General features: G+C 43.0%; 1 protein-coding gene across 3 annotated transcripts in view; it reads right to left on the bottom strand.

The window, feature by feature from the left end:
• The window catches only part of LUC7L3 (LUC7 like 3 pre-mRNA splicing factor), a 239,154-nt gene that overhangs the window by 197,236 nt on the left and 18,269 nt on the right, over positions 1-23,649 (bottom strand). For all 3 annotated transcript variants that reach the window (XM_029600251.1, XM_029600252.1, XM_029600253.1), the window contains exon 2: positions 15,356-15,422. In XM_029600251.1, the coding sequence (XP_029456111.1) occupies positions 15,356-15,422 (67 nt within the window). The remainder of the gene's footprint in view (positions 1-15,355; positions 15,423-23,649) is intronic.

Below are 23,649 nucleotides of genomic sequence, written 5' to 3' on the forward strand. Positions count from 1 at the left end.
GCAGATTCAATTCCACTGTTCGCTGAAAAAACAGGATAAATTCCAAAAGCAAGAGTGATTTTAGTCACAGCTACACAATTTATTATGGTCTATCATATATAGTTAGCTAGATTAGCAAGGAAGCTGTGTTTTCAAATACAATGCAAGTTTTTTTCGAAGTCTAATGCGTGCAGTTCTTGATTACCCTTATGGGCACGAGTCCTTGGAAGAACTATGGATTACAATGAAACAAATACTACCACCATTTATGGAAAAATTTTATACAAGGAATTTATGAGATCAGTGCTTGTAGCTCTCTTATCTTATCTTGCAAGAGGTCACTGCTACCAAAAACAGTCCTTTCCAAGGCAAAGATTTAAAGCTTGCTGATACCAGGGGGCTCAAATTGATGCTTTAGTTTCAAAAGGGCAAAATTTAAGTCCTAAGGCACTAGAGGATCTCTTTTAAGGGCCTTCACACGAGTTCAGGCCTTCATGCACTTGGAGACCAAAAGACTGAAGAGAATGACGTTCCATTATGATGTACATAGTAAGTTGCGACAGCACAGAGATGAACTTTTACTGAAACTTGTCTTCAATCCTGAGTTTGACAAAAAAAGCAGGTACTCTTGCAGTGATGAAATGCAACATTTAAAATGATCCTGGTGGCTATTCAAACACTAGAAAGAAGATAAGATATTTAATGATGGCACTAACAGTAAAAATACAGAACAAGAATGACAATGGAGTTTTGTGCAATCACTATTTGGCGCAAGTGAGTGCCAAAGCCTTTCAGGTATAGATCACCACACCAATGCCGGTATGATCGCCGCCTTTTATCTTTTATGTGCATTATCTTTTACAGCGCAATCAGAAACGTTTGTCACAGTGACACAAGGGCACCACATAAATGTAAGTTTTTCTCCAACACAGACGCCATTCTTTCAGACATTGTATGTGGGTTATTTTGTACACTTTTCTGTTTTTGAACTTACAGTCCTGACACCGGCAAGAACCACATCCGACTCCCTGAAGGAGCTGTCTCCGAAACACCGAGTGTCGGAGATTGTCGGATATCTCCACCTAGCCGGTTTCCCTGTGGTGCATGGACTTCATCTATGGCTTTACCAGTAAAATTTGAACTGGAAGGTTCACATTATACTGCACAAGGTAAGTGTACCTTTTGTTAGCCCCCAGACACGGGAGCAACCTACAAAATATCTCTTAGTGACCAATGATTAAAAAGACTCCTGCTGCTGAAAGCTCTTTTCTGAGCCTGTAGCTGTCGTAGCCTATTTTCTTGTAGGCACGATATATGAGGTCACGCAGAGAAATACTATATAATTTTCAACCCACTAAATATAAACTCGGGATCTTTATATTGTGTATGATCAGCAGTTTCCTGTTTATTTAGGATTCCATTTTCTCTTGTAGACAACTATTGTGAGGCATTTGGCAAAAACTGAATTATTGAAAAACCAAAACAGGAGAACTCAGTATGGAAAATAATTTGATCCTAGATAAAAGCAAAGAAACTTCCTATACTTGGGATGAATTGAAATACGAGTATGCACAACTAATCATCTTTTGTCCAGCCTTGGAAAGATGGTTTTTAGGAAGTCCATCTTACACTTTTCCTTTATTAGGAACTTATTCAAAATTTCTAAAATCCACTATTGGAGATAACTCCCTCCCTCTCCAACTGTTTGGTGATTAAGAGGTATAGAACTCTATTCTATTTGGCTTCCAGTACTCTTTCCACTCCATTAGCTTTTAAAAGGGATAGGACCACTTGGTGAAGGATGTTGCTTTGCCACTTGCGGATGGATGAGATGGGATTCTGAGAAGACGCCAGTACTTCTGTGAACATTTTTAGGTCTCATTTGTCTGATGTAACAAAAAATACGTTTTTGAAGATTTGCAGTTTCCTTTTCACAGATGTGTCTGGCTGGATTTCCTTGGACCTGCAATGCTTACTTTCTGTAGTCAAAAAAATGTGAGCTCGTCTTTGGCTGTATGGGTTACTCAGGTTTTACCTACCTCCTTTGCAGAGACCTTTGCTGCTGTCGTCGTTGTGGATGCGCATATTTCTGGTACTGTCTCCTTGGATAACAGTATTGCCTTCTGAATCAAGCAGCAGGCAGCCATTTACATGAGGATGCCTATTCTGTTGTGGCAGCTATTAGGACCTGCAGAATGAAGCCTTGATCTTTAAATCACATCCACCAATTGTCATTCTTTCACCAAAAATGTTATCCCCAGAGCAGGGTGCACCTATGAACTTTTCATGGATATGTTCTCTGAGCCTTGAGACCCAATGCCAAGCAAGCCTACAGGCTTTTACTGTTAGAGAAAATGTTCTTGAGGATGTGTTAAACACGTCATATGCCAACCTGATGAAAAGCTTCCTGTGTTCTTCTCCTTGCTACGAAGAAACATTTCTTATTGTTGTCATGGAAAGTTTCTGCTACTTCTTGTAATATCTGAATCATCTATAGTTGGAGTACAGTATTAACATAGCATATTTAGGTACACTTTCTTGCACCTTGTCCAACATCCTGTAAGACTTACTGTAACTGGTGGAGCACTTGAGTACATTTTGGATTTCTTTAATGCGGTTTCCACAACTACTGATGGATGTGATAGTTGGACCTTACAACTTGGGGCCTGATGCACTCTATATCAGAGAGCCAAATTTTTTTTTTATACCAAACCAACTAATAGAGCATCTGCAAGATCTTGCCCGGTAGGTCTATGGTCTGGTATAGCTACTATAATAAATTGTAGGGGGCCACAAGCATCTGTTCTTGACACTACTTCCTATAAAATATTGAACAAAATCTCTTGCCATCTGTTGCATGAATCTGGAATAAAAGACATCCTCTGGATGAGATTTATTCCTTGCTTGAGAGGATTTAGGTCCAAAGCTGTTGATACTTCAAAATTTAAGCTGCATAAGCAGTATGAATTCTCCCCAGAATGCCTCAGACACTCTTTGTGGTTCAAGAAAGCAGTGTATACATTTTACTGAATAAATCTTGATTCCTTGCGTTCATCCGGGGATGGTCTGGTTCAGGTGAAACTCAGAGACTACCTTTGGTAAGAAGGAACAGTGAGAAGCTGCAATGTTCCTGGAGTGAACCGGAGGAACGGTTCCCGACATGACAACGCCTGTAGTTCAGAGATGAGACAAGCCAAGCATAATCGCCACCAAGAATAGAGTCTTCAGTGTTAATAGGCCTAGAGACAGACTGTGCAGTGGCCTAAAGGAAGGCCCTGCTAAAAAGTCCAATAATAGATTTATTTATTTAAAAATATTTCTATACCGGACTTCATGAATGGTATTCATATCAGGCCGGTTTACATGGAACATGGGGATAAACCAAAGTAACCAAAATAAGAAGGTTGAAATAGCAAAGTTACAATATAACAGGGGATTAAACTTGGGAGCTAGAGTAGCTAGGAATAAGAGAGATAGAAATTAAATACATATAAATCATAAGAAGGTTATGAAATTATTAAACATTCAGTTCCTTGATCTGAGTCTGACGAGTAAATTTGAGTTAGGGGAAGGCTTGGAGGAAAAGCCACGTCTTAAGTTTAAGATTAAGATTAAGCTTAAGATTAAGCTTAAGCTTGAGGTTCCATAGGGGGACCAGCCACTTTAAGGGTGGTCAGAAGTGTTTTACCCTTTTTAGAAAACAGGGCATTGACAGGCAGGTTCCGTTCACCTCTCCCCTGAAACAGGAGAGAGCCGCCACCTAAACCTTCAAGGAGTTGAGGAACAATCTTTTGCTTTGGCTGTCCTGTAAAAATTCCAGAATCATGGGGATCTTGGTCAAGCACGGGGGCATCCCATGGTCCACGCACCAGGCCTCAAATATTCTCCAGATCCGTACATACACCAGGGCCGTTGAGAACTTCCACCTGTGGAGCAAGGTGGCGATTACAGTTGCCGAATATCCCCGCTTCGTCAGGCTAACCCTCTCAAGGGCCAGACTGTAATACAGATTCAAGTTGGGTCCTCGTGAAGCACTGGACCTTATTTGAGAAGGTCCCTGTGCGGAGGGAGAAGCGAAGGGGACTCTCCATGAGAAACCTCCGCATGTCTGCGTACTACGGGCTTCTGGCCAATCTGGGGCCACCAGAAGGACCAATCCTCTATGGTGTTTGATCTTGTGGATGATCTTGCCCAACAGGGAACATGGAGGTGGAGGGGGGCTGGTGGGTAGTAAGTCCTCCTCTGGCAAGGTCTGGACAAGGGCATCGATCCATTGGGAGCACTTATCTAGTCTGTGATTGAAGCATCGGGGGACTTTTGCGTTGTGAGATGTGGCCAGTAGGTTGATGGACGGGAGGCCTCGGCGTTGAGTAAAAAAGAACTTTCTCCGATTAGTTTTAAATGTGCAGTCTTGAGACAGTGGGTTCCAACGTGATAGCAGGGAGCAGAGTGGCTGCATGTGTGCCCTTGCCCACTGTACTACTTTCAGGGTTAACGCCATGAAGCAGAGGACCTGGAAGTAGCTCCACATCCTGGGGCGCATCGTGTTAGTCAACCAACGCACTTGGCACATCAGCTTCCTTATCCTCAAGGGAAGGAGGAAGACCTTGTCCTGCCTGGTATTGAACCGGACTCCCAGATACTCCAAGGACTGGGAGGGGTTGAGGCTGTTCTTGTCCATGTTCATGACCCAACCGAGTTCTTGTAGGAGGGACTTGACCCTGCTGGTCACCTGGAGGCTCTCTTCCAATGACTTCACCCGGATCAGCCAGTCATCTAAGTAAGGGTGCACCAGGATCCCTTCTTTCCTCAGTGCCGCAACTACAACCACCATAATTTTGGAGAATGTTCTGGGGACAGCGCCACTGGAGATTCACACCACTTACGGGCCGATACAGCACAGTACGCTCCAGCAGAGCGCACTGTTAACCCACATTTGGACGTGCGTTTGACGCGCTAGCTTTAACCCTTATTCAGTAAAGGGTAATAGCGCGCCGAAAACGCATGTCCAACACCCCCCCCCCCCCCCCCGAAACTAATAGCACCCGCAACATGCAAATGCATGTTGATGGCCTTATTAGTCATGCCTGCGTGATTCAGAAAATAAAATGTGCAGCCAAGCCGCACATTTAACTTTCAGAAATTAGCGCCTACCTAAAGGTAGACGTTGATTTCTCTCGGCACCGGGAAAGTGCACAGAAAAGCAGTAAAAACTGCTTTTCTGTGCACCCTCCGACTTAATATCATAGCGATATTAAGTCGGAGGTCCCGAAAAAAAAATTTGAAGTCAGCCTGCGGCTTGAAAACCGGACACTCAATTTTGCTGGCATCCGGTTTCCGAACCCGTGGCTGTCAGCGGGTTTGAGAACAGACGCCGGCAAAATTGAGCGTCGGCTGTCAAACTCGCTGACAGCCGCCACTCCTGTCCAAAAAGAGGCGCTAGGGATGCGATAGTGTCCGTAGCACCTCTTTACCGCGGGCCCTAATTTAAATAAATTAATTTACTGAATCGTGCGCGATTTTTACTGTATCGGCCTGTTACTGACTAGTTTTTCCAATTCGCTACCGAATAGGAGGAATCCTTTATAGGGCATCTTTGTGAGGGACGCCTTAGAGGTCAAGTCTGCCGACCAATTTCGTAACCATAGCTGTCTTCTGGCCGCCACCACCGAGGCTACTCCTCTGGCCGAGGTGTGTACTAGGTCCAAGCTTGCATCCGCTAGGAAGGCCACAGCGGGCTCGATCGTCTCTCTGATATGCGCCCCTGAGCTATCTGCCTCTCTCAAGAGAAACAGACACAAACCAGCCACCAGAACACAGCAGGAAGCAATCTGTAGTGTCATTGCTGTCGCGTTGAAGATCTGCTTAAGAATGGATTCCAACCACCTATCGTAAGCAACCTTCAAGGCCATTCCTACCTCTACTGGGATAGTTGTTCGCTTCAAGACGGGTCAAACCAGGGCGCCCACTTTCAGGAAATGCAGGCGTTCTTTGGCCGCCAGGTCCAGAGACTATAAGGCCTCCAGGGCCCGACCTCCTTTAAAACTGGCTTCCGGGGCATCCCATTCCAGGTCAATAAACTCCTGGATGGCTTTCAGCATCGGGAAATAGCAATAGACTTTCCATAGAGACACCAGGATGGGATCCTTCCATGGTTCCGACATAGGGTCCATGCCAGGAACTCCCAGGGTCTTCAGAATCTGGGAGACCAGGGCCGGTAATTCATCTCTGTGGAAAAATCAAAGCATGGTGAGGTATGGCTCCAGGCCTGGAGGGTTTTCCACTTGGAATTCCAATGAATCTGCATCCCCTTTGTCATCCGTGGTGTCCAGGTCGCTGTCAGGGATAACCTTGGTGAGGCGAGGCATGTCCCAAGGCATGCTGATAGGGCTGAAAGGGTGAGGGCCTTCCCAGTTGGAGCTCTGGCCAGGCAGAGGCAGTAGCCGACTGCGCCTGAACAAAGGCTTGTAGGCCCTGATAGAAATCCAACCAAGAGAAGCCGCCGTGTCCATATTTAGCCCAGGAGGAACTGGGGTAAGTGCCGCTGAACTGTCCTGTCCTGGGGGGATGCTGCCCTGGAATAGCTCATGTCTGGGGTGCTGCCAGATAAGGTCATGGCTGACACATCCTCCGACTGGGAGGGGCCGGACTTGGAAAAGTTCTGAGAGTCCAGCCCTCCCTGGGCTTCTTCTCAGTGCTGACACAGGAAGGATTCCAGGTCAGGCTGTGCAGCCCTAATATGACAGGCAGCACAAAGGAAGTATAGTTTGAGCTTCTTTGCTGCCAGGGCCATAATACTCTGTAGCTTGGGCCTTCAGTCGAATAGTGCCTCTCGGGCACGCGTAAATCTGAGCGGCCGGTTGTGCATGTAGTTATGCGCTCAGTTATGCATGCAGATATGCGCACAGGAGTGCGTGTGTTAGGCGCACAAGGGCCGGCCTGCACTGCGCATACCAATGGACAATAGGGGGAAATGGCGCCGCAACAAAACTGCAAGCAAGATGGTGCCACCGTGGCCTGCCACGTGGAGTGCCCACCGAGCCTGAAGCGGGGCCTAGCCCATCAGGGGCTACTCGTAAAACCCCTTCCTTTGCCCTAATGGGGTCAGGAACGACGTTGGTACAGCATGCCAAGGAAGGAGACTGGGAGAAAGACTTACCAAAACTCTTCTACATCTCTGGATAAGAGGAGTTCTTCTCTATTTACCTGGGCTCAGCGCATACCGGCCGAGTACAGAGACTGTCTCTAGCTGCGGGGAGAGAGGGCTTAGGCCGTCACTGCAGCGCTCGGCTTCCTGCACCCGCTGCCTTTCAGCTGCGTCAGCAGCAAAGTCCATGCTGGGAACCAGCTACCGGACCAAGGCAAACCTCTTGGAAATCGCCTCAGGAATTCTCAACTGGGGGAAGGACCCTTAGGTATCACCGCAGGACTATCTTCTCCAGTTTAAAAGTAGAAATTTGAAGGTAAATTTTCCTCATCTAAAGAGGACTGTGTTCCCGATAGGAGACACAATCCACATCTGCTAGGACAGTGGGCTCTCAACCTTTTTTTGGCCGGGACACACCTGACAGATGGTTCTCACATGCATGACACTGAACATGTGACCATCATGGGGCTAAATATAAACATGTACTCTGCATCCACAGGAATCCCCTCAACCCCCAGCAATGAGTGCAGAGCAGATCTAGGGCATTACCCTATACAACTCACCATACAAAAAAGATATTCTGGTTCTGATGACATCTCAGTAAAAGCAAATCAAACTCCCTTTACTACCAGGCACAATAGCCTTCCTTATGAAAATACAGTAATTTACCTCTAATGCATGTCCTATTCAGAAAACACAACAAATAAGATTGATACAAATGCTGCTACACAAATAAGACGAAGAGGCTTTTTAGCCCTACGTCAGGAAGTGATTGCCTTAGGTTTTTCTTTTATGTTAAAGTTTCCGTGTAAATGTATACTCAAGAAAGGAGTAGATACCTTTATTCTTTTTTCTCCTGAACAGTTAAAGTCCTTTATTGATTTGAGAAAGCAAGCCACATCGACTCCCACAAATGTATGATTTTTTTTTGTTTGCTGCATAGCGTGTAAAGGCCATTTTCCTTTTGAATATTTTATTTCCTGTAATTCTCTCTTAAAATTCCATGGAGTTGTCCCGTTATTGATATTGATTTTTGGGTAAATGGAAATATTTCGATAACAAAAGATGGTGAAGTAATGTGATAGGATTTAGATTTAGTTTTATTTTTTTTGTTTTCCTTCTAATATTATAATTTGGTTGTTTCATTTTCTGTATTGCAAAAATGATGAATTTTTGTAAACTGAAAAGCAGATAAAGAATTAAAAAAAAATAATAATAAAAATAAATAAATCTAGGTAAGTCTGAGGCACTCAAGAATCAATGGCCAGGTTCCTTCCCATTGAAATGAGTGGAGAAGCACATGAAATACTTAAGTATTAAAATCTCAACTGATATTCACAACATATACAATAGTAATACCTTGCCCTTGTTGACAAAACCTAAAGAAAGACTAGATATGTGGCAGAACCTGCCCCTCTCGCTGGGAAGCAGGATACAGTTGTTTAAGATGACAGAACTGCCTAGATGGCTATCTCTACTCCAAATGCTCCCAATCTGGCTCAAAAAGAAACATGTAAAGGAAATGTAGAGGAGACTGAGTCACTTTTTGTGGAGGGCAAAGGGCCGTCGGCGCCATTTTGGTTACTGGCAGCCGACGGCCCTTTGCCCTTACTATGTCACAGGGACTACCGCTGCCATTGGTCGGTCCCAGTGACATAGTGAGGGCAAAGGACCGTCTGTGCCATTTTGATTACTGGCAGCCGACGGCCCAAGCCCAGGAGATTGCTCCTGGACCCCCGCTGGACCACCAGGGACGTTTGGCAGGTCTTGGGGAAGTCAGGAGGGTGGGGGGGGGGGGGGGTTTGTTAGATTTTTAGTTTTTTTTTTATATTCGCTCCATAAGACGCACATACATTTTCCCCCCACTTTTGGGGGGAAAAAAGTGTGCCTTATGGAGCGAAAAATACGGTAAATTCCTTAGGTGTTTGTATATTTCCAAGACATGTGCATTTAAAATTAACGGAAAGTGACCTATTTATTTATTTTAACATTTTTCTATACCGAACTTCATGACAAGATTCATATCAGACCGGTTACATGGAACTTAGGGACTAACTAAACATAACCAAATAACAGGAAGGCCGAGGCGCAGTTACATATAACAGGGAGACAGAACTTGGGGGCTAGAGTAGCCTGGGAATAAAAGGATAGCAAAAAAGAAGCTGAAAACTAATGTCTAAACTGTGGCTGTATAAAGTGTGATAGCACCAGGAATGTTATTTCACAGTTTCTGGGGCTGCAGTCATATCCAAGGGTTTTGGTGTAAGATATTGAAATATCTCAGTGAACTGCTTCAAACTGCAATTAATGACTCTTCACAATTACGTCTGTTTGAGTATATGGACAATTTAAAAGGTGTCACCACGGAGAGCCAACATAGGTTTCTGAAAAAAAGCTTTCCTACTGACAAAAAAAAAAAAAGTTGATACTAGATTTTTGGCTCAAGGAGGACATTCCTACTCTCACAGATTGGAAGTTAAAGTTGCATAAAATAGTAGTCTTCGAGCATCTATCAGCAAGGAGGGAATCTCCTGCCAAATACGAGTTCCTGAGGATATGGCATGCATATATGATGTCCTTGAATGCAAAAGCCAGAAGCAATCTTCTCAACCTCAGTTAAGACTTTCGCAGGGGAAAGACGTTATAGACAAATGCTGAGATAGACACTCCTTATTAGGGCAAAGAGCTACTCGGGAGAAGGGGAGGGGGGGTGTTCGGGGGAGATTTTGATGTTCAGAATGTTTTTCACAATTATCATTGATCCAATGTATGAAAATTTGGAAAATTAAAATAAAGGTGTTAAAAACAAAAAACAAAACAAAACAAAAAAACCCAGACCCTTTCACCCCCACACTAGATTGATGAGAGTTTATGGGCAAAAATATTCTCAACATTCTTTATAACTTGACTCCCATCTTGTCTCAGCAGACATTCTTGGAAAAAAAAAATTGTCTAAACATCCACACAGCCATGTTTGTCTCAAGAGTATGTCTGTTCTTAGCCATGCCTTTTACCTTTAACTGGAAGAATAAAACATAACCAGCACTTGTGCCCCTGTACTCTCATCTATAGCCCTAGTCTTCATTGTTTTGATCAGGGTTTTTTATTTTAATTTAACAGCTTTTAATATACCGGTGTTCGTGCAAGCACATCACGCCGGTTTACAATAAACTTGAGAAAGGAGGAAATTACAAAAAACAGGGAGTGGGGGAGTGGAGCAGGAGCGAAAAGAGGGGGGGGAGAGGGGGGAGAGAGGTAAAGGAGGAAAGACAGCAGCTGAGAAAGGTGCAAGGAACGTATCAGTATTTACAGGATAGGTTGCTTAACGAGGTTAGAACATGGTTGATTATTACAGCGGTTAATGAGGAATAAATAGATTATATAATGATATATATTAAAGCTTAATTACAGCAGTTATGGTGGATTATATTGATAACTTATTAAACAATTAAACACATATATATAAAATATTAGCTTATTTACAGCAGGTAATAACGGTGTCTTTAATTAAAATAATTTGCCAAATTTCTATACAGTCTATCATATTGTCTAGGTAGTTTACAATAAAAAAAAATAAAAAAAATGACATCCACATTTATCACATTTAATACAAACAAAAAATAAAAAAAACTAAAAATAATTGAGTAAAAACATTAGATAAAAGAATAAAGGCTCAAGATCCCAGAAATACACATGAAAGTCTTTGCTGCAACAACTACTCCCAACAAAGCTCAATCCTGAAATTTGCTGTTTTAAAAAAAAGACAGTGCACCAACAATAGTTCACCCTCTAGTCTCTTTGGTCCCCCTGAGGTTTCTTGTCAAGTTTGATCGTTTGTTATAGCAGAACTGAATGCATTGTGATAACCAACTGGCGATGCTCTTAGAGATAAGGTTGACCAGGATCATTTGGATTAAAGGAAAGAAAGAGCTGAGAAGGCCTGGAGGGAGATGGAGTTCTTTGTTTATAGTAAGCCAGAGCTCATTTACAGTCCAGAGAGTGGAGACGTTTTTCTCGCTCATTGTGATGAGGCTTTGGCATGAAGATGGGCAGAGTGATGGTTTGATTGAGATGAAAAGCAGAGACCACCTTAGGAAGGAAGGCGGGATGAGGATGAAGGGTAGCCTTGTCGTGGTAAAATTCTAAGTAAGGAGGGTAGTGAACTAAAGCTTGCAATTCAGACTCTCCTAGCTGATATGATGGCCACCAGGAATACTGTCTTCCAGGTCAGGTATTTAATGTGACTTGTGTCTAAGGGTTCAAAGGGAGGCATCATTAGCTGCTCCAAGATAATGTTCAGATCCCATGGAACAGGTGACTTTATCACCGGTCAGAGGCGGAGCATGCCTCATGAATCTGGAGATCAAAGGATGGTTAGAAATGGGAAGGCCATTATGAGAGTGATGGAAAGCTGCAATGGCACTGATATGTACTCGAACTGACGTGGTAGCCAGACCAACTTGGTAAAGTGTGTGAAGGTACTCCAGCAGTTGGATAGCGGTAGAGGAGAATGGATCTAGGTTCCATGGCTTACAGCACATCGCACAGCGATGCCATTTGCCAGCATAGTTGCATCTGGTTGAAGGCTTTCTGGACGCGATACAGAAACATAGAAATGACGGCAAAAGACGACCAAATGGCCCATCCAGTCTGCCCAGCAAGCTTTTGCACTTTTTTTTCCCTCTCTCACATACTTATCTGTTTCTCTTGGCTCTTAGTAACCTTTTTATTTTATTTCCCTTCCACCTCCGCCATTAATGTAGAGAGCAGTGTAGGAACTGCATCTAATTGAAATAGCTAAATTAGTTAGGGGTATTAACCACCGCAATAAGCAAGCTACACCCATGCTTATCTGTTTATCCAGACTATGTAATTCAGTCCTTGTTGGTTGTTGCCTGAATATAGATCCACCTTTCTTCATCTCCCCCTGCTGCTGAAGCAGAGAGCCATGCTGGCTTTGCATTGAAAGTGAAGTATCAGGCTTATTTGGTTTGGGATCGGAACCGCCGTAACAAGCAAGCTACTCCCCGCTTTTTTGTGAATGCAAGTCCTTTTTTCCACATTTCCTCATTGCTGCTGAAGCTTAGAGCAATGTTGGAGTCGCATTAACCATGGTATGTTTATTGAATAAGGGTATTATCACCAGGTAGTAGCCGTCGTTCCCGTGAGCCACCCACTCTTCATTCACATCCTCTAGACTTTATGGATCCACAGTGTTTATCCCACGCCTTCTACCTGTGAAGGTAGGCAGAGGTGGTTTAATATTTGCCTCTCAATCTCCATGCCATCAGATGGAGAGATTGATGCATTGGATGGAGGAGGGAGCCGCCTTCTTGTGTTAATAGTTGTGGATGGTTTCCCAGCAGAATCAGCAGGCGTATGGAAAGTTGCACGAGATACGCATACCATGGTTGTCTCGGCCATGCTAGAGCTATGAGGATCACGTCCACTATATCTAGAATACATTTCTGAATTGTCCGTGATATTAGCGGAATGGGAGGGTAGGTGTATAGTAAGCCCTCCATCCATGAAATGAGGAAGGCATCTGGGGCGTACTGAAGGCTGCTGAGGTAGATGGAGCAAAAAACCTGTACTTGGCAATTGCTTTCTGTGGCAAAGAGGTCGATTGTCAGGAAGCCCACTATCAGAATATGTTGAGGGTGACTTCTCGATTTAAAGTCCATTCGTGCGAGTGAAAAACCCTGCTTAGGCAATCTGCATTATGTTGTCTAGACCCGGCAGGAAAGTAGCTTGGAGGGATACTCCGGCTGCGCTCGCCCAATGGAGTATCCATGAACTGGTCCCCCCTCCTTTGTTTATGTAAAACATGGCGACTTGGTTGTCTGCGTACACCATGAGTCATTTTCCTCGGACCTGAGAAGAGAAAGTCTGAAGTGCTCTCCAGATTGCACATAATTCCAGTAGGTTGATCTGGTATGTGGATTCTTGGGGAGACCAAAATCTCTGAGTTTTGAGATCATCGAGATGGGCTCCCCAACCTTTTCTGGAGGCATCTGTCGTGAGCGTTAGTTGACGAGGAGGCATCCGGAAGGGAGCTCCTCAGGATAGGTTGGTGGGAGAGAGCCACCACTGAATGTGTGTTTTCATTGGTTCGGTGAATTGTATTCTGGAGGAGAGGGGTTGCAGGAACTGTGACCATTGAGTTTTGAGACACCATTGCAATCGGCGCATGTGTAATCTCGTGTGGGGAACTACATGCATAGCTGCCGCCATATGGCCTAGTAGCTGAAGAACTTGTCGTGCCAATGCATGAGATTGGCTGCATAATTTATGCACTAGGCAGGAAAGCGTTTGCATTCTGTTCTGGGGAAGGGTAGGCTCTCTCCGCTACTCTGTTGAAGGCTCCTATGAAATGCAGTATCTGCATAGGCTGTAGGTGTGATTTCTCGTAATTTATTAGAAAACCTAGTGTTTGAAGACAATTGATTGTGTACACCATATGTGCTCGTAGTGTAATTGATCTGATGCCACTAGCAGCCAGTCGTCCAGATAAGGAAATATTTGGATCAATAGCTGCCTGAGATGAGCCACCACCAAACATTTCGTGAACACTCTTGGGGCTGAGGACAGGCCAAAAGGTAGAACCTTGTATTGATAGTGCGTGTTCTGAATTCGAAAACAAAGGTAGCACCAAGAAGAGGAGTGCAGCATCCTTTAGGTCGATGGAGCATAGCCAGTCATTGGGCTGCAAGAGAAGTAGTATGTTCTTGAGAGAGGTCATCTTGAACTTTTCCCTCTGGATGTGTTTGTTGAGATTTCATAAATCCAGGATGGGGCAGAGCCCCCCTGATTTCTTTGCGATGAGAAAGTATTGGGAATAGAATCCCCGATTCTGTTGGAGAGGGACTGTTTGAATAGATCTCTGAAGTTGTAGGTTTGTAATTTCTGTGTTGAGGGATAGTAATTGGGTCGATGTACCCATCGATCTGTGGTGATGGCCTCCCAATTGCTGTAAAAGTAGCGCAGACGTCCTCCTATGAATGGCAGCAGGGGTGGTAAGGAGGGTAGGAAAGTTCCTACCCTCCTTACCACCCCTGGTAAGCACCTCGGAGTGGGCTCGGCACGCGCAAGGTGCACAATTGTGCAACCCCTTGCACGCACAGACCCTGGATTTTATAACATGCGCGCGCATGTTATAAAATCAGGCCTACATATGTGTGCACCAGGTAGCGCGCACATGTACGCCTGCGCTCTTTAAAAATCTACCCCTTAGTATATTATTGGGTGTTTTTTGCTGTTTACTGCAGCCCTGTATTGAATCAATTGCTGATCTTGTCAATTTGTTTTCAGATGTTTGGTTTTTTTTTCCAGCGACATTCTAGTCTTTGAAGGGAGCATTTTGAAGGATGAGAGCATGTGTATACCAAGGTGCTTTGTTTTTACAATGGACAACATTTTTTCTTAATGGAACTAACTGATTGATTAACCTCGAATAAAATATTGTCATCCCAAACATGAACCATAGTGTAAAGAATCTACTGGCAATTTAGAAATTAATGGAAGTAGTTTCCATACCTTTTGTTTTTCACATCCAAATGAAAGAGCAATATGCTACTTGTATTAAAAAGGAGCCTTGTCATCTGCACAAATTTTCATTTGAAAACTCTTCCCTATGTCTCATAAATAATTTTTTTTCAGTTTTGCTCAGAATAAATATTGTCATCCCTAAACAGGATCTGAATTTACACGCTCTCTAATCTTCTGGGCCCCTGACAGCAATATTCTTATCTACGGCTCTGAGCAACTCTGTTCCTCCTATCTTAGGTGGCCTTGATCCTGTTCCAGCCCTCAGTGAACCCATTCCTCTTTTGGCTCCCAGGCCCTGGAAGCAAATACTTGAAATTGCTACTAATACAATGCCAGCCATATAACTACAAACTCTTGTTTTTCATGATGCTATATTGAGAAAATTGTTCCCTGAGCATCACAAACCTTTTATGCTTTCTTCTCTCTTTGTAAAGGTGCAGCATATTCACAAGATCTGTTGAGCTGCAATCCTTTCCAACCAAGCCAATCAGGATGGAGTGGGACCAATAGCATGTGACCTATGACAACATCTAACTTGAGAAGCTGCTGCTTTTTTTCAAGAACTCCCCACAGTAGTAACCTACAGGTTCTGACTCTGGGAAGTGCAATACAACCTAACCTAATTAAAAGCTTAAACAAGGTAAAACCATCTTCATTAAGAAATAAAACATGAAAACTCACCCAAATCAGAACGTGTATTTGTGAACAATTCAGCTGGACAAAATCCACACAGGTAATACTTGCACACCTGCAATACAAGAGAGGCATTAGCTTTACAATATTACATAGAGAAACAAAAAGAGCTAACAGCTTTAAAAATTAACCAATAGCTAGCCTTAAGCTTCTGCTAAAAGGGTAAGGCTAAAATTCTATAAAACACATAAGATCTTCATTAAGCTTAACTTGTGATCTATAGTATGGAATATAGTTTATTTTGATTTATATTCCGACCTTACATACTGTGCACATGGCAAGTCACAATACTAAAAATTTATGACATTAAAAAAACGCATAAAACACACCAATAGTATATAGTGATCATAATATGATCAAATTTGAATTAATGACTGAAGAGGGACAGTAAGCAAATCCAAGGCTCTCGTGCTAAACTTTCAAAAGGGAAAGTGATAAAATGAGAAAAATTGTAAGAAAAAAACCGAAAGGAGCAGCTACAAAGGTAAAAAGTGTGCAAGAGGCGTGGTCATTGTTAAAAAATACCATCCTAGAATCACAGTCCAGATGCATTCCACACATTAAAAAAGGTGAAAAGAAGGCAAAACGATTACCGGCATGATTAAAAGGGGAGGTAAAAATTATTTTAGCCAAAAGATCTTCATTCAAAAATTGGAAGGAGGATCCAACAGAAGAAAATAGGATAATGCGTAAGCATTGGCTAATTAAACGTAAGATATTGATAAGATTGGCTAAGAGAGAATTTGAAAAGAAGTTGGCCGTAGAAGCAAAAACTCACAGTAAAAACTTTTTAAAATATATCCGAAACAGAAAGCCTGTGAGGGAGTCAGTTGGACCGTTAGATGATCGAGGGGTTAAAGGGGCACTTAGAGAAGATAAGGCCATCGCGGAAAGATTAAATGATTTCTTTGCTTTGGTGTTTACTGACAAGAACGTTGGGGAGATACCTGTTCCGGAGAAGGTTTTCATGAGTAATGATTCAGATGGACTGAATGAAATCACGGTGAACCTAGAAGATGTGGTAGTCCTGATTGATAAACTGAAGAGTAGTAAGTCACCTGGACCGGATGGTATACACCCCAGAGTTCTGAAGGAACTAAAAAATGAAATTTCAGACCCATTAGTAAAAGTTTGTAACCTATCATTAAAATCATCCATTGTACCTGAAGACTGGAGGATAGCAAATGTAACCCCAATATTTAAAAAGGGCTCCAGGGGCGATCCGGGAAACTACAGACCGGTTAGCCTGACTTCAGTGCCAGGAAAAATAGTGGAAAGTGTTCTAAGCATCAAAATCACAGAACATATAGAAAGACATGGTTTAATGGAACAAAGTCAGCATGGCTTTACCCAAGGCAAGTCTTGCCTCACAAATCAGCTTCTCTTTTTTGAAGGAGTTAATAAACATGTGGATAAAGGTGAACCGGTAGATGTAATGTACTTGGATTTTCAGAAGGCGTTTGATAAAGTTCCTCATGAGAGGCTTCTAGGAAAAGTAGAAAGTCATGGTAGAGGTGGCGATGACCTTTTTTCGTGGATTACAAACTGGCTAAAAAACATGAAACAGAGAGTAGGATTAAATGGACAATTTTCTCACTGGAAGGGAGTGGGCAGTGGAGTGCCTCAGGGATCTGTATTGGGACCCTTACTTTTCAATATATTTATAAATGATCTGGAAAGAAATATGATGAGTGAGGTAATCAAATTTGCAGATGATACAAAATTGTTCAGAATAGTTAAATCACAAGCAGATTGTGATAAATTGCAGGAAGACCATGTGAGACTGGAAAACCGGGCATCGAAACGGCAGATGAAATTTTATGTGGATAAGTGCAAGCTGATGCATATAGGGAAAAATAGTTACACAATGTTAGGTTCCATATTAGGTGCTTCCACCCAAGAAAGATATCTAGACGTCATAGTGGATAACACATTGAAATTGCCGGTTCAGTGTGCTGCAGCAGTCAAAAAAGCAAACAGAAATTGGGAATTATTAGAAAGGGAATGGTGAATAAAACAGAAAATGTCATAATGCCTCTGTAATCGCTCCATGGTGAGACTCCACCTTGAATACTGTGTACAATTCTGGTTGCCGCATCTCAAAAAATATAATTGCGATGGAGAAGGTACAGAGAAGGGCGACCAAAATAAGGGGAATGGAACAGCTCCCCTATGAGGAAAGACTAAAGAGGTTAGGACTTTTCAGCTTGGAGAAGAGACGGTTGAGGGGGGATATGAAACAGGATGCTGGGCTTGATGGACCCTTGGTCTGACCCAGTATATGTTCTTGTGTTCTTACAGTATAGAAGTGTGAATACAGAATGGTTAAAATTGCATAATTTGTGTATTTAGTTCATGACTTTTTATTGGGAGCTCAAAATGAGCTAAATTCAGGTACAGTAAGTATTTTCCCTGTCCCCAGAGGGCTTACAATCTAAGAATCAGCACAAAAAAACAGCTTATAAACAGCTTAGCAAACCCTAGTCTGTACAAAGAGATTTAAAAAGGGAAGTCCAAATTAAAGTGGCGACACTTCATACATCTCCCAAACACTCTTTCCTCTAAACCATATTCCACAGATAATGTGAAAAGTAAAACAAGGCTCTCTTCCTTGTAAACCTAAGACTGGTTTCAGCCACTAGGGGAATCTGCAAAAGGCTCTCAGGGGCCTAACTTGGGATTCTTATTGGCAGGGCTCCCAGTTTCCCATTATTTCCAGCCGCAGGATGAGCTTTAAAATCCACCTCTTCCAGCAAATATCATCTAGCTCCGCAGAACTGTCGCAAGAGACTGGACATAAATTACATGCCAAAGGATGTGGTTAGTACAGTTAGTGTAGCTGTGTTTAAAAAAGGATTGGATAAGTTCTTGGAGGAGAAGTCCATTACCTGCTATTAATTAAGTTGACTTAGAAAATAGCCACTGCTATTACTAGCAACAGTAACATGGGATAGACTTAGTTTTGGGGTACTTGCCAGGTTCTTATGGCCTGGATTGGCCACTGTTGGAAACAGGATGCTGGGCTTGATGGACCCTTGGTCTGACCCAGTATGGCATGTTCTTATGTTCTTAGATCAGCTATGTAAAGTGTGTGAGAGAGAGCATGTGTGTAATTGAGAGAAACTGGTCAGAGAGGTGGGGTGTGTGTGTGAGAGAGAAAGTGATTATGGTAACGAGAAGCCTGTGCATGTGAAGACAGCTAGCATAGGAGTGAGAAACGTGTGTGTGTGAGACAGCATGGGAGAGAGAAGTCTGTATATATAAGATAGAACATGGGAGTGGGAAGCCTGTGTGTGTGTGTGTGTATGAGAGAGAGAGACTGTTTGGGAAGGTGACTGGTGTGTAAGTAAGAGAAAGACTTGTCAGGAGATGATTGGTGTGGAAAGACAAACTGGTCATGGGGGTGTAACTGGTAAGTGTGTGTATGAGAGACAGAGACTGGTCGTGGGCACTAAGGAAGAGGACCATGAGTATAGAGTTTCAGCCACTACTGCTTCTGGAGTGTGCTACTGGCCTGCATGGAAGAGGAGTAGGAGAGCTACTGGAGGGGATTAGTAAAGGTGGCTTTTTAAGTTTAATTTTTCTTGATTGACTGCCATTTTAATTACTGAATATTATGTGATGTGTCTGCTGGATTGAAATATTTTATTGGTGTTTGGAGAATTTTAAATAATTTTTATGAGTTTAATTGTTGGATATTATTCTGTTCATAGTGGTTGTGAAACATGTATTCTGCTTATTAGAATAGTTATACAGTTATTTCTGCATTGGGATCTTTAGCTGCTTGGCTAGTTCTGTTTTTCTAATAGGAGGTGTATTGGTGTTTAGGGCCCGATTTAATATTTGTAGTGTTGCCTTTTCATACGTAGGGTTGTTACTGTTTGAGTGCATTCCATAACACAGGGATAACTGTGTGCGGATTAATTTATGTGCATTACTGCAGATCCTGGGAGTAAGTTAGATCAGTTCTGTGTATGTGACCAAGGTGAGGTATTTTACTATATCATTCTTATTTGTTGTATTTTCTCAAGAGGACATGCATTAGTGATAAACTGCTGTCTTTTCCTAAGTAGGGCTATTGAGCCTGTTAGTTGGAGTTTGTGTTACTATTACTGAGATGACACTAGAACCAGAATATATTTTTTGTAAGGTGAGTTGTATGGGGAATGTCATAATTCTGCTTTAAATCCATAATTGTGAGTCAGGGGGGTTCCTGTGGAATCAAACTGTACTTTTACATTTAGCTCTATGATGGTGACGTGTTCAGTGTGTCACACGTGAGAACCATCTGTCAGGTGTGTCCCGACAGAAAAAAGGTTGAGAACCACTGCTGTAAGCCATGCACCCACGCAAGATTCCCACAGGCACGCACAGATGTGATAGAGCAAGTGAAAAGACAAACTTGACTGCGAGCCATGGCCGAAGATAAAGTTAAAAAAAAAAAAAGACCCAGCTGCAGGCCACTGCTGGAGCCCAAGTGGGGCTGAAATGGAAAAAAAATAAATCCCACTGCAGGCTGCCAGCAGAGCCCAAGCCAGCAGATAAGAAGAGTGAGCAGAGGCACAACTGTGAGAGAGACTGGAGCCTGCTTGCGTGTGAGCGTACGAGCTGTGAAAGCTTGTATGTCACATACAGGCCCTAACAGAAATACAAACACAGAGGGAACAAGCGAAAGTGCGCCAGAGTGTGAAGATAAGAGTTGGTGTGGCCCTCCATCTCCCAATCCATGAGAATCTGAGGGTGATTATTTATTTATTTATTTATTTGTATTCTTTTATATACCGAAATATAGCTAAGTGCCTTCATTCCGGTTTACAGTGTAACAAATTCATTGCGGACGGGATAGAAGGTAAGGTTTGTCTTTTTGCGGATGACACAAAGATCTGCAACAGAGTGGACACGCCGGAAGGAGTGGAGAGAATGAGACGAGATCTAAGGAAACTGGAAGATTGGTCGAAGATATGGCAGCTGAGATTCAATGCCAAGAAGTGCAAAGTCATGCATATGGGGAGTGGAAATCCGAATGAACTGTATTCGATGGGCGGGGAAAGGCTGATGTGCACGGAGCAGGAGAGGGACCTTGGGGTGATGGTGTCTAATGATCTGAAATCGGCAAAACAATGCGACAAGGCGATAGCTAAAGCCAGAAGAATGCTGGGCTGCATAGAGAGAGGAATATCGAGTAAGAAAAGGGAAGTGATTATTCCCTTGTACAGGTCCTTGGTGAGGCCTCACCTGGAGTACTGTGTTCAGTTCTGGAGACCGTATCTTCAAAAAGACAAAGACAAGATGGAGGCGGTACAGAGAAGGGCGACCAGGAAGGTGGAGGATCTTCATCGGATGACGTACGAGGAGAGATTGAAGAATCTAAATATGTACACCCTGGAGGAAAGGAGGCGCAGAGGTGACATGATACAGACTTTCAGATACTTGAAAGGTGTTAATGATCAAAAGACAACGACAAACCTTTTCCGTAGGAAAAAAAATCACCAGAACCAGGGGTCACGATTTGAAGCTCCAGGGAGGAAGATTCAGAACCAATGTCAGGAAGTATTTCTTCACGGAGAGGGTGGTGGATGCCTGGAATGCCCTTCCTGAGGATGTGGTGAAGACCAGAACTGTGAAGGACTTCAAAGGGGCGTGGGATAAACACTGTGGATCCATAAAGTCAAGAGGCCGCCAATGAAGAGTGGGTGACTCGCCAGAATGAGGGCTACTGCCTGGAGTCAATACCCTTATTAAATAAACATACACATGCTTACTGTGACTCCAACATCGCTCTAAGCTTCAACAGCAAGAGGAAATGTGAAAAAAAGGTTCGCACTCACAAAACGGGGAGTAGCTGGCTTGTTACGGCGGTTACTACCCCAAACCAAATGTGCCTGATACTTCACTTTCGATGCACATCCAGCATGGCTCTCTGCTTCAACGGCATGGGAGAAGACTGATACTTCACGCGTATCCAGCATAGCTCCCTGCTTCAACGGCAGGGGAGAAGAAAAACAACCATTAAGGGCTGTATAACATAGGCTGGGTAAAACAAATAAGCATGGGTGTAGCTTGCTTATTGCGGCGGCTACTACCCCGAACTAATCAAGCTAGATATTTCACTTGGATGCAGCTCCATCACTGCTCTCTACATTAAAACTGGGGGTGGAAGGGAAATAGAACCAAGAGCTAAGAGAAACAGATAAGTATGAGAGAAAAAATGTGTGAAGCTTGCTGGGCAGACTGGATGGGCCATTTGGTCTTCTTCTGCCGCCATTTCTATGTTTCTATGTTTCATACAATGAACAGTTATAAATTATAACATAATACAATACAAAGAGAAAAATATATATATAGAAAGAACTCAGCAACAGCAGGGTATAACATGTTAGAAATAAATAGTACAGGTTTAGTTTGCATCATCTTATTAAAGAAGTAAGGGTTTAGGAAGAAGGTTGGGATTGGTATATATGGGTCATATCATTCAGTGTATGATTGTCTAAACAACCATGTTTTTAGTTCTTTTTTGAAATTTTTGGAATCTTTGATGGAACTTAGGTATCCTGGGATAGAGTTCCATTCTTTTGGACCAGCTATAGAGAAGGCTCTATGTCTAGTAGAAGATAGTTTTGCAGATGAGAGAGGAGGAATGAATAGCTGTAATTTGTCAGAAGATCTTGAAGAGCGGGGTGATTTGTGAATTGTAATCATGTTGTCCAGGGATGAGTTATTGTCTTTGATTGGAAATCAAAAGATGGAGAACATAGGGGTAATGCCCTTGCAGGCACTTGCGTGGCAGCCCAAAAAGACCTGGAGACCAGTGGACTTTATGCCATTAGCGTTGGGGCCACGCTTAAAGCTTGGAATCAATGGAAGGTTAAATTGGTGGGCCCCTTTTCATCTTTCCTGTTTCATAATACTAGTCTTTTGGTGGGAAGAGAATCGCGGGCCTTCTCCAAATGGGCTGCTTTTCCGTACACCCTCCAACTTAATATCATAGCGATATTAAGTCGGAGGCCCCAAAATTAAAAAAAATAAATAAATTTTTTAATCTGCCTGTAGCCCACGGGTTGGAAGACTGATGCTCAATTTAGCCAGCGTCCGTTTTCCGAACCCATGGCTGTCAGCGGGTTCAAGAACAGACGCAGGTAAAATTGAGTGTCTGCTGTCAAACCCGCTGACAGCCACCGCTTCTGTCAAAAAGGAGGCGCTAGTGTCCCTAGCCCCTCCTTTTACCGCGGGCCCTCATTTAAATACTCGATCGCTCGCCCAGGAGAGTGGCCTGGGCACGCGTCGGGAGAGCGGGCGCTCGCCTGGGAGCATCGGCTCTCCCGCAGTTTTTACTGTATCAGCCCAATAGTACGGATGGCAGAAAAAGATCAAATGGTCCTTTCAGTCTGCCCAGCAAGTTTCTTCTGCAAGTAAGTGCTATTCCATGCAAGTTATCCCCATGTCTTATGTTAAGGGTAGTAATATTAACAATCAAAACTAAGTACTGTCAAACATATCAAAATTACTAACATTTTTACAGGGTAAGGAGCCTTCTTGATAATTCAGACAATGCTGCTTTATGTAATATGCTTTTGGACTTGGCCGTAGAAGCAGTCCTGTACCTTAACCCTAATGTCCACGTATCCATATCCTGGACTGTAAGTCAGAGTCCTGACTCTTATCCTCTCCCCCCCCGCCGGGGCAAAACAGAGAACTGTGTTGCAGTTGCATCAAAATCATGAAAGCTAATTGGTTAAGGATAGCAATCCCCATGCTTTCTGTTAGGGGTAGTAGCTGCCGCACTGATGAATCATGCGGAGACTGGCAAACATACTGCATACTACAACCCCAATTTGATGCTACAATGAACATGTTTATTATTTTATTTTTTTTTATTAATCTTGATAACTCTTGCGCTGCAGTACTACACCTTGAACAAACAAATTACTTCCAAATCTTGGCCCTAGTCTACTCATCCATTGAATCTCAGGGTTTGTTTTTTTTTAAATTAAGTTTCAACTTGCTCACATTTAAACCAGTACACCAGAGCTGTCTCACCTCATTCAAATTATCCACCACTAATCTATGACTTCCCTGTACTGCATATAAAAGACAAACTCCTTAAGAGGGCTCACATATGTTAACCAGGGGTGAAATAACCAACCCCCCAAGATACCCACCATTACACTTTTGCTAGCTCTATTAAGCTTTTACCTCAACATACCGAACTGCATTCTAGATGCTAGGAATGACGTTGGACATTCCCAGACAACTCCCTTCTATTTAACACTTTTATATACCGA

Source organism: Rhinatrema bivittatum, chromosome 4 (assembly GCF_901001135.1).
Source record: "Rhinatrema bivittatum chromosome 4, aRhiBiv1.1, whole genome shotgun sequence".
NCBI classification, from domain to species: Eukaryota; Metazoa; Chordata; class Amphibia; order Gymnophiona; family Rhinatrematidae; genus Rhinatrema; species Rhinatrema bivittatum.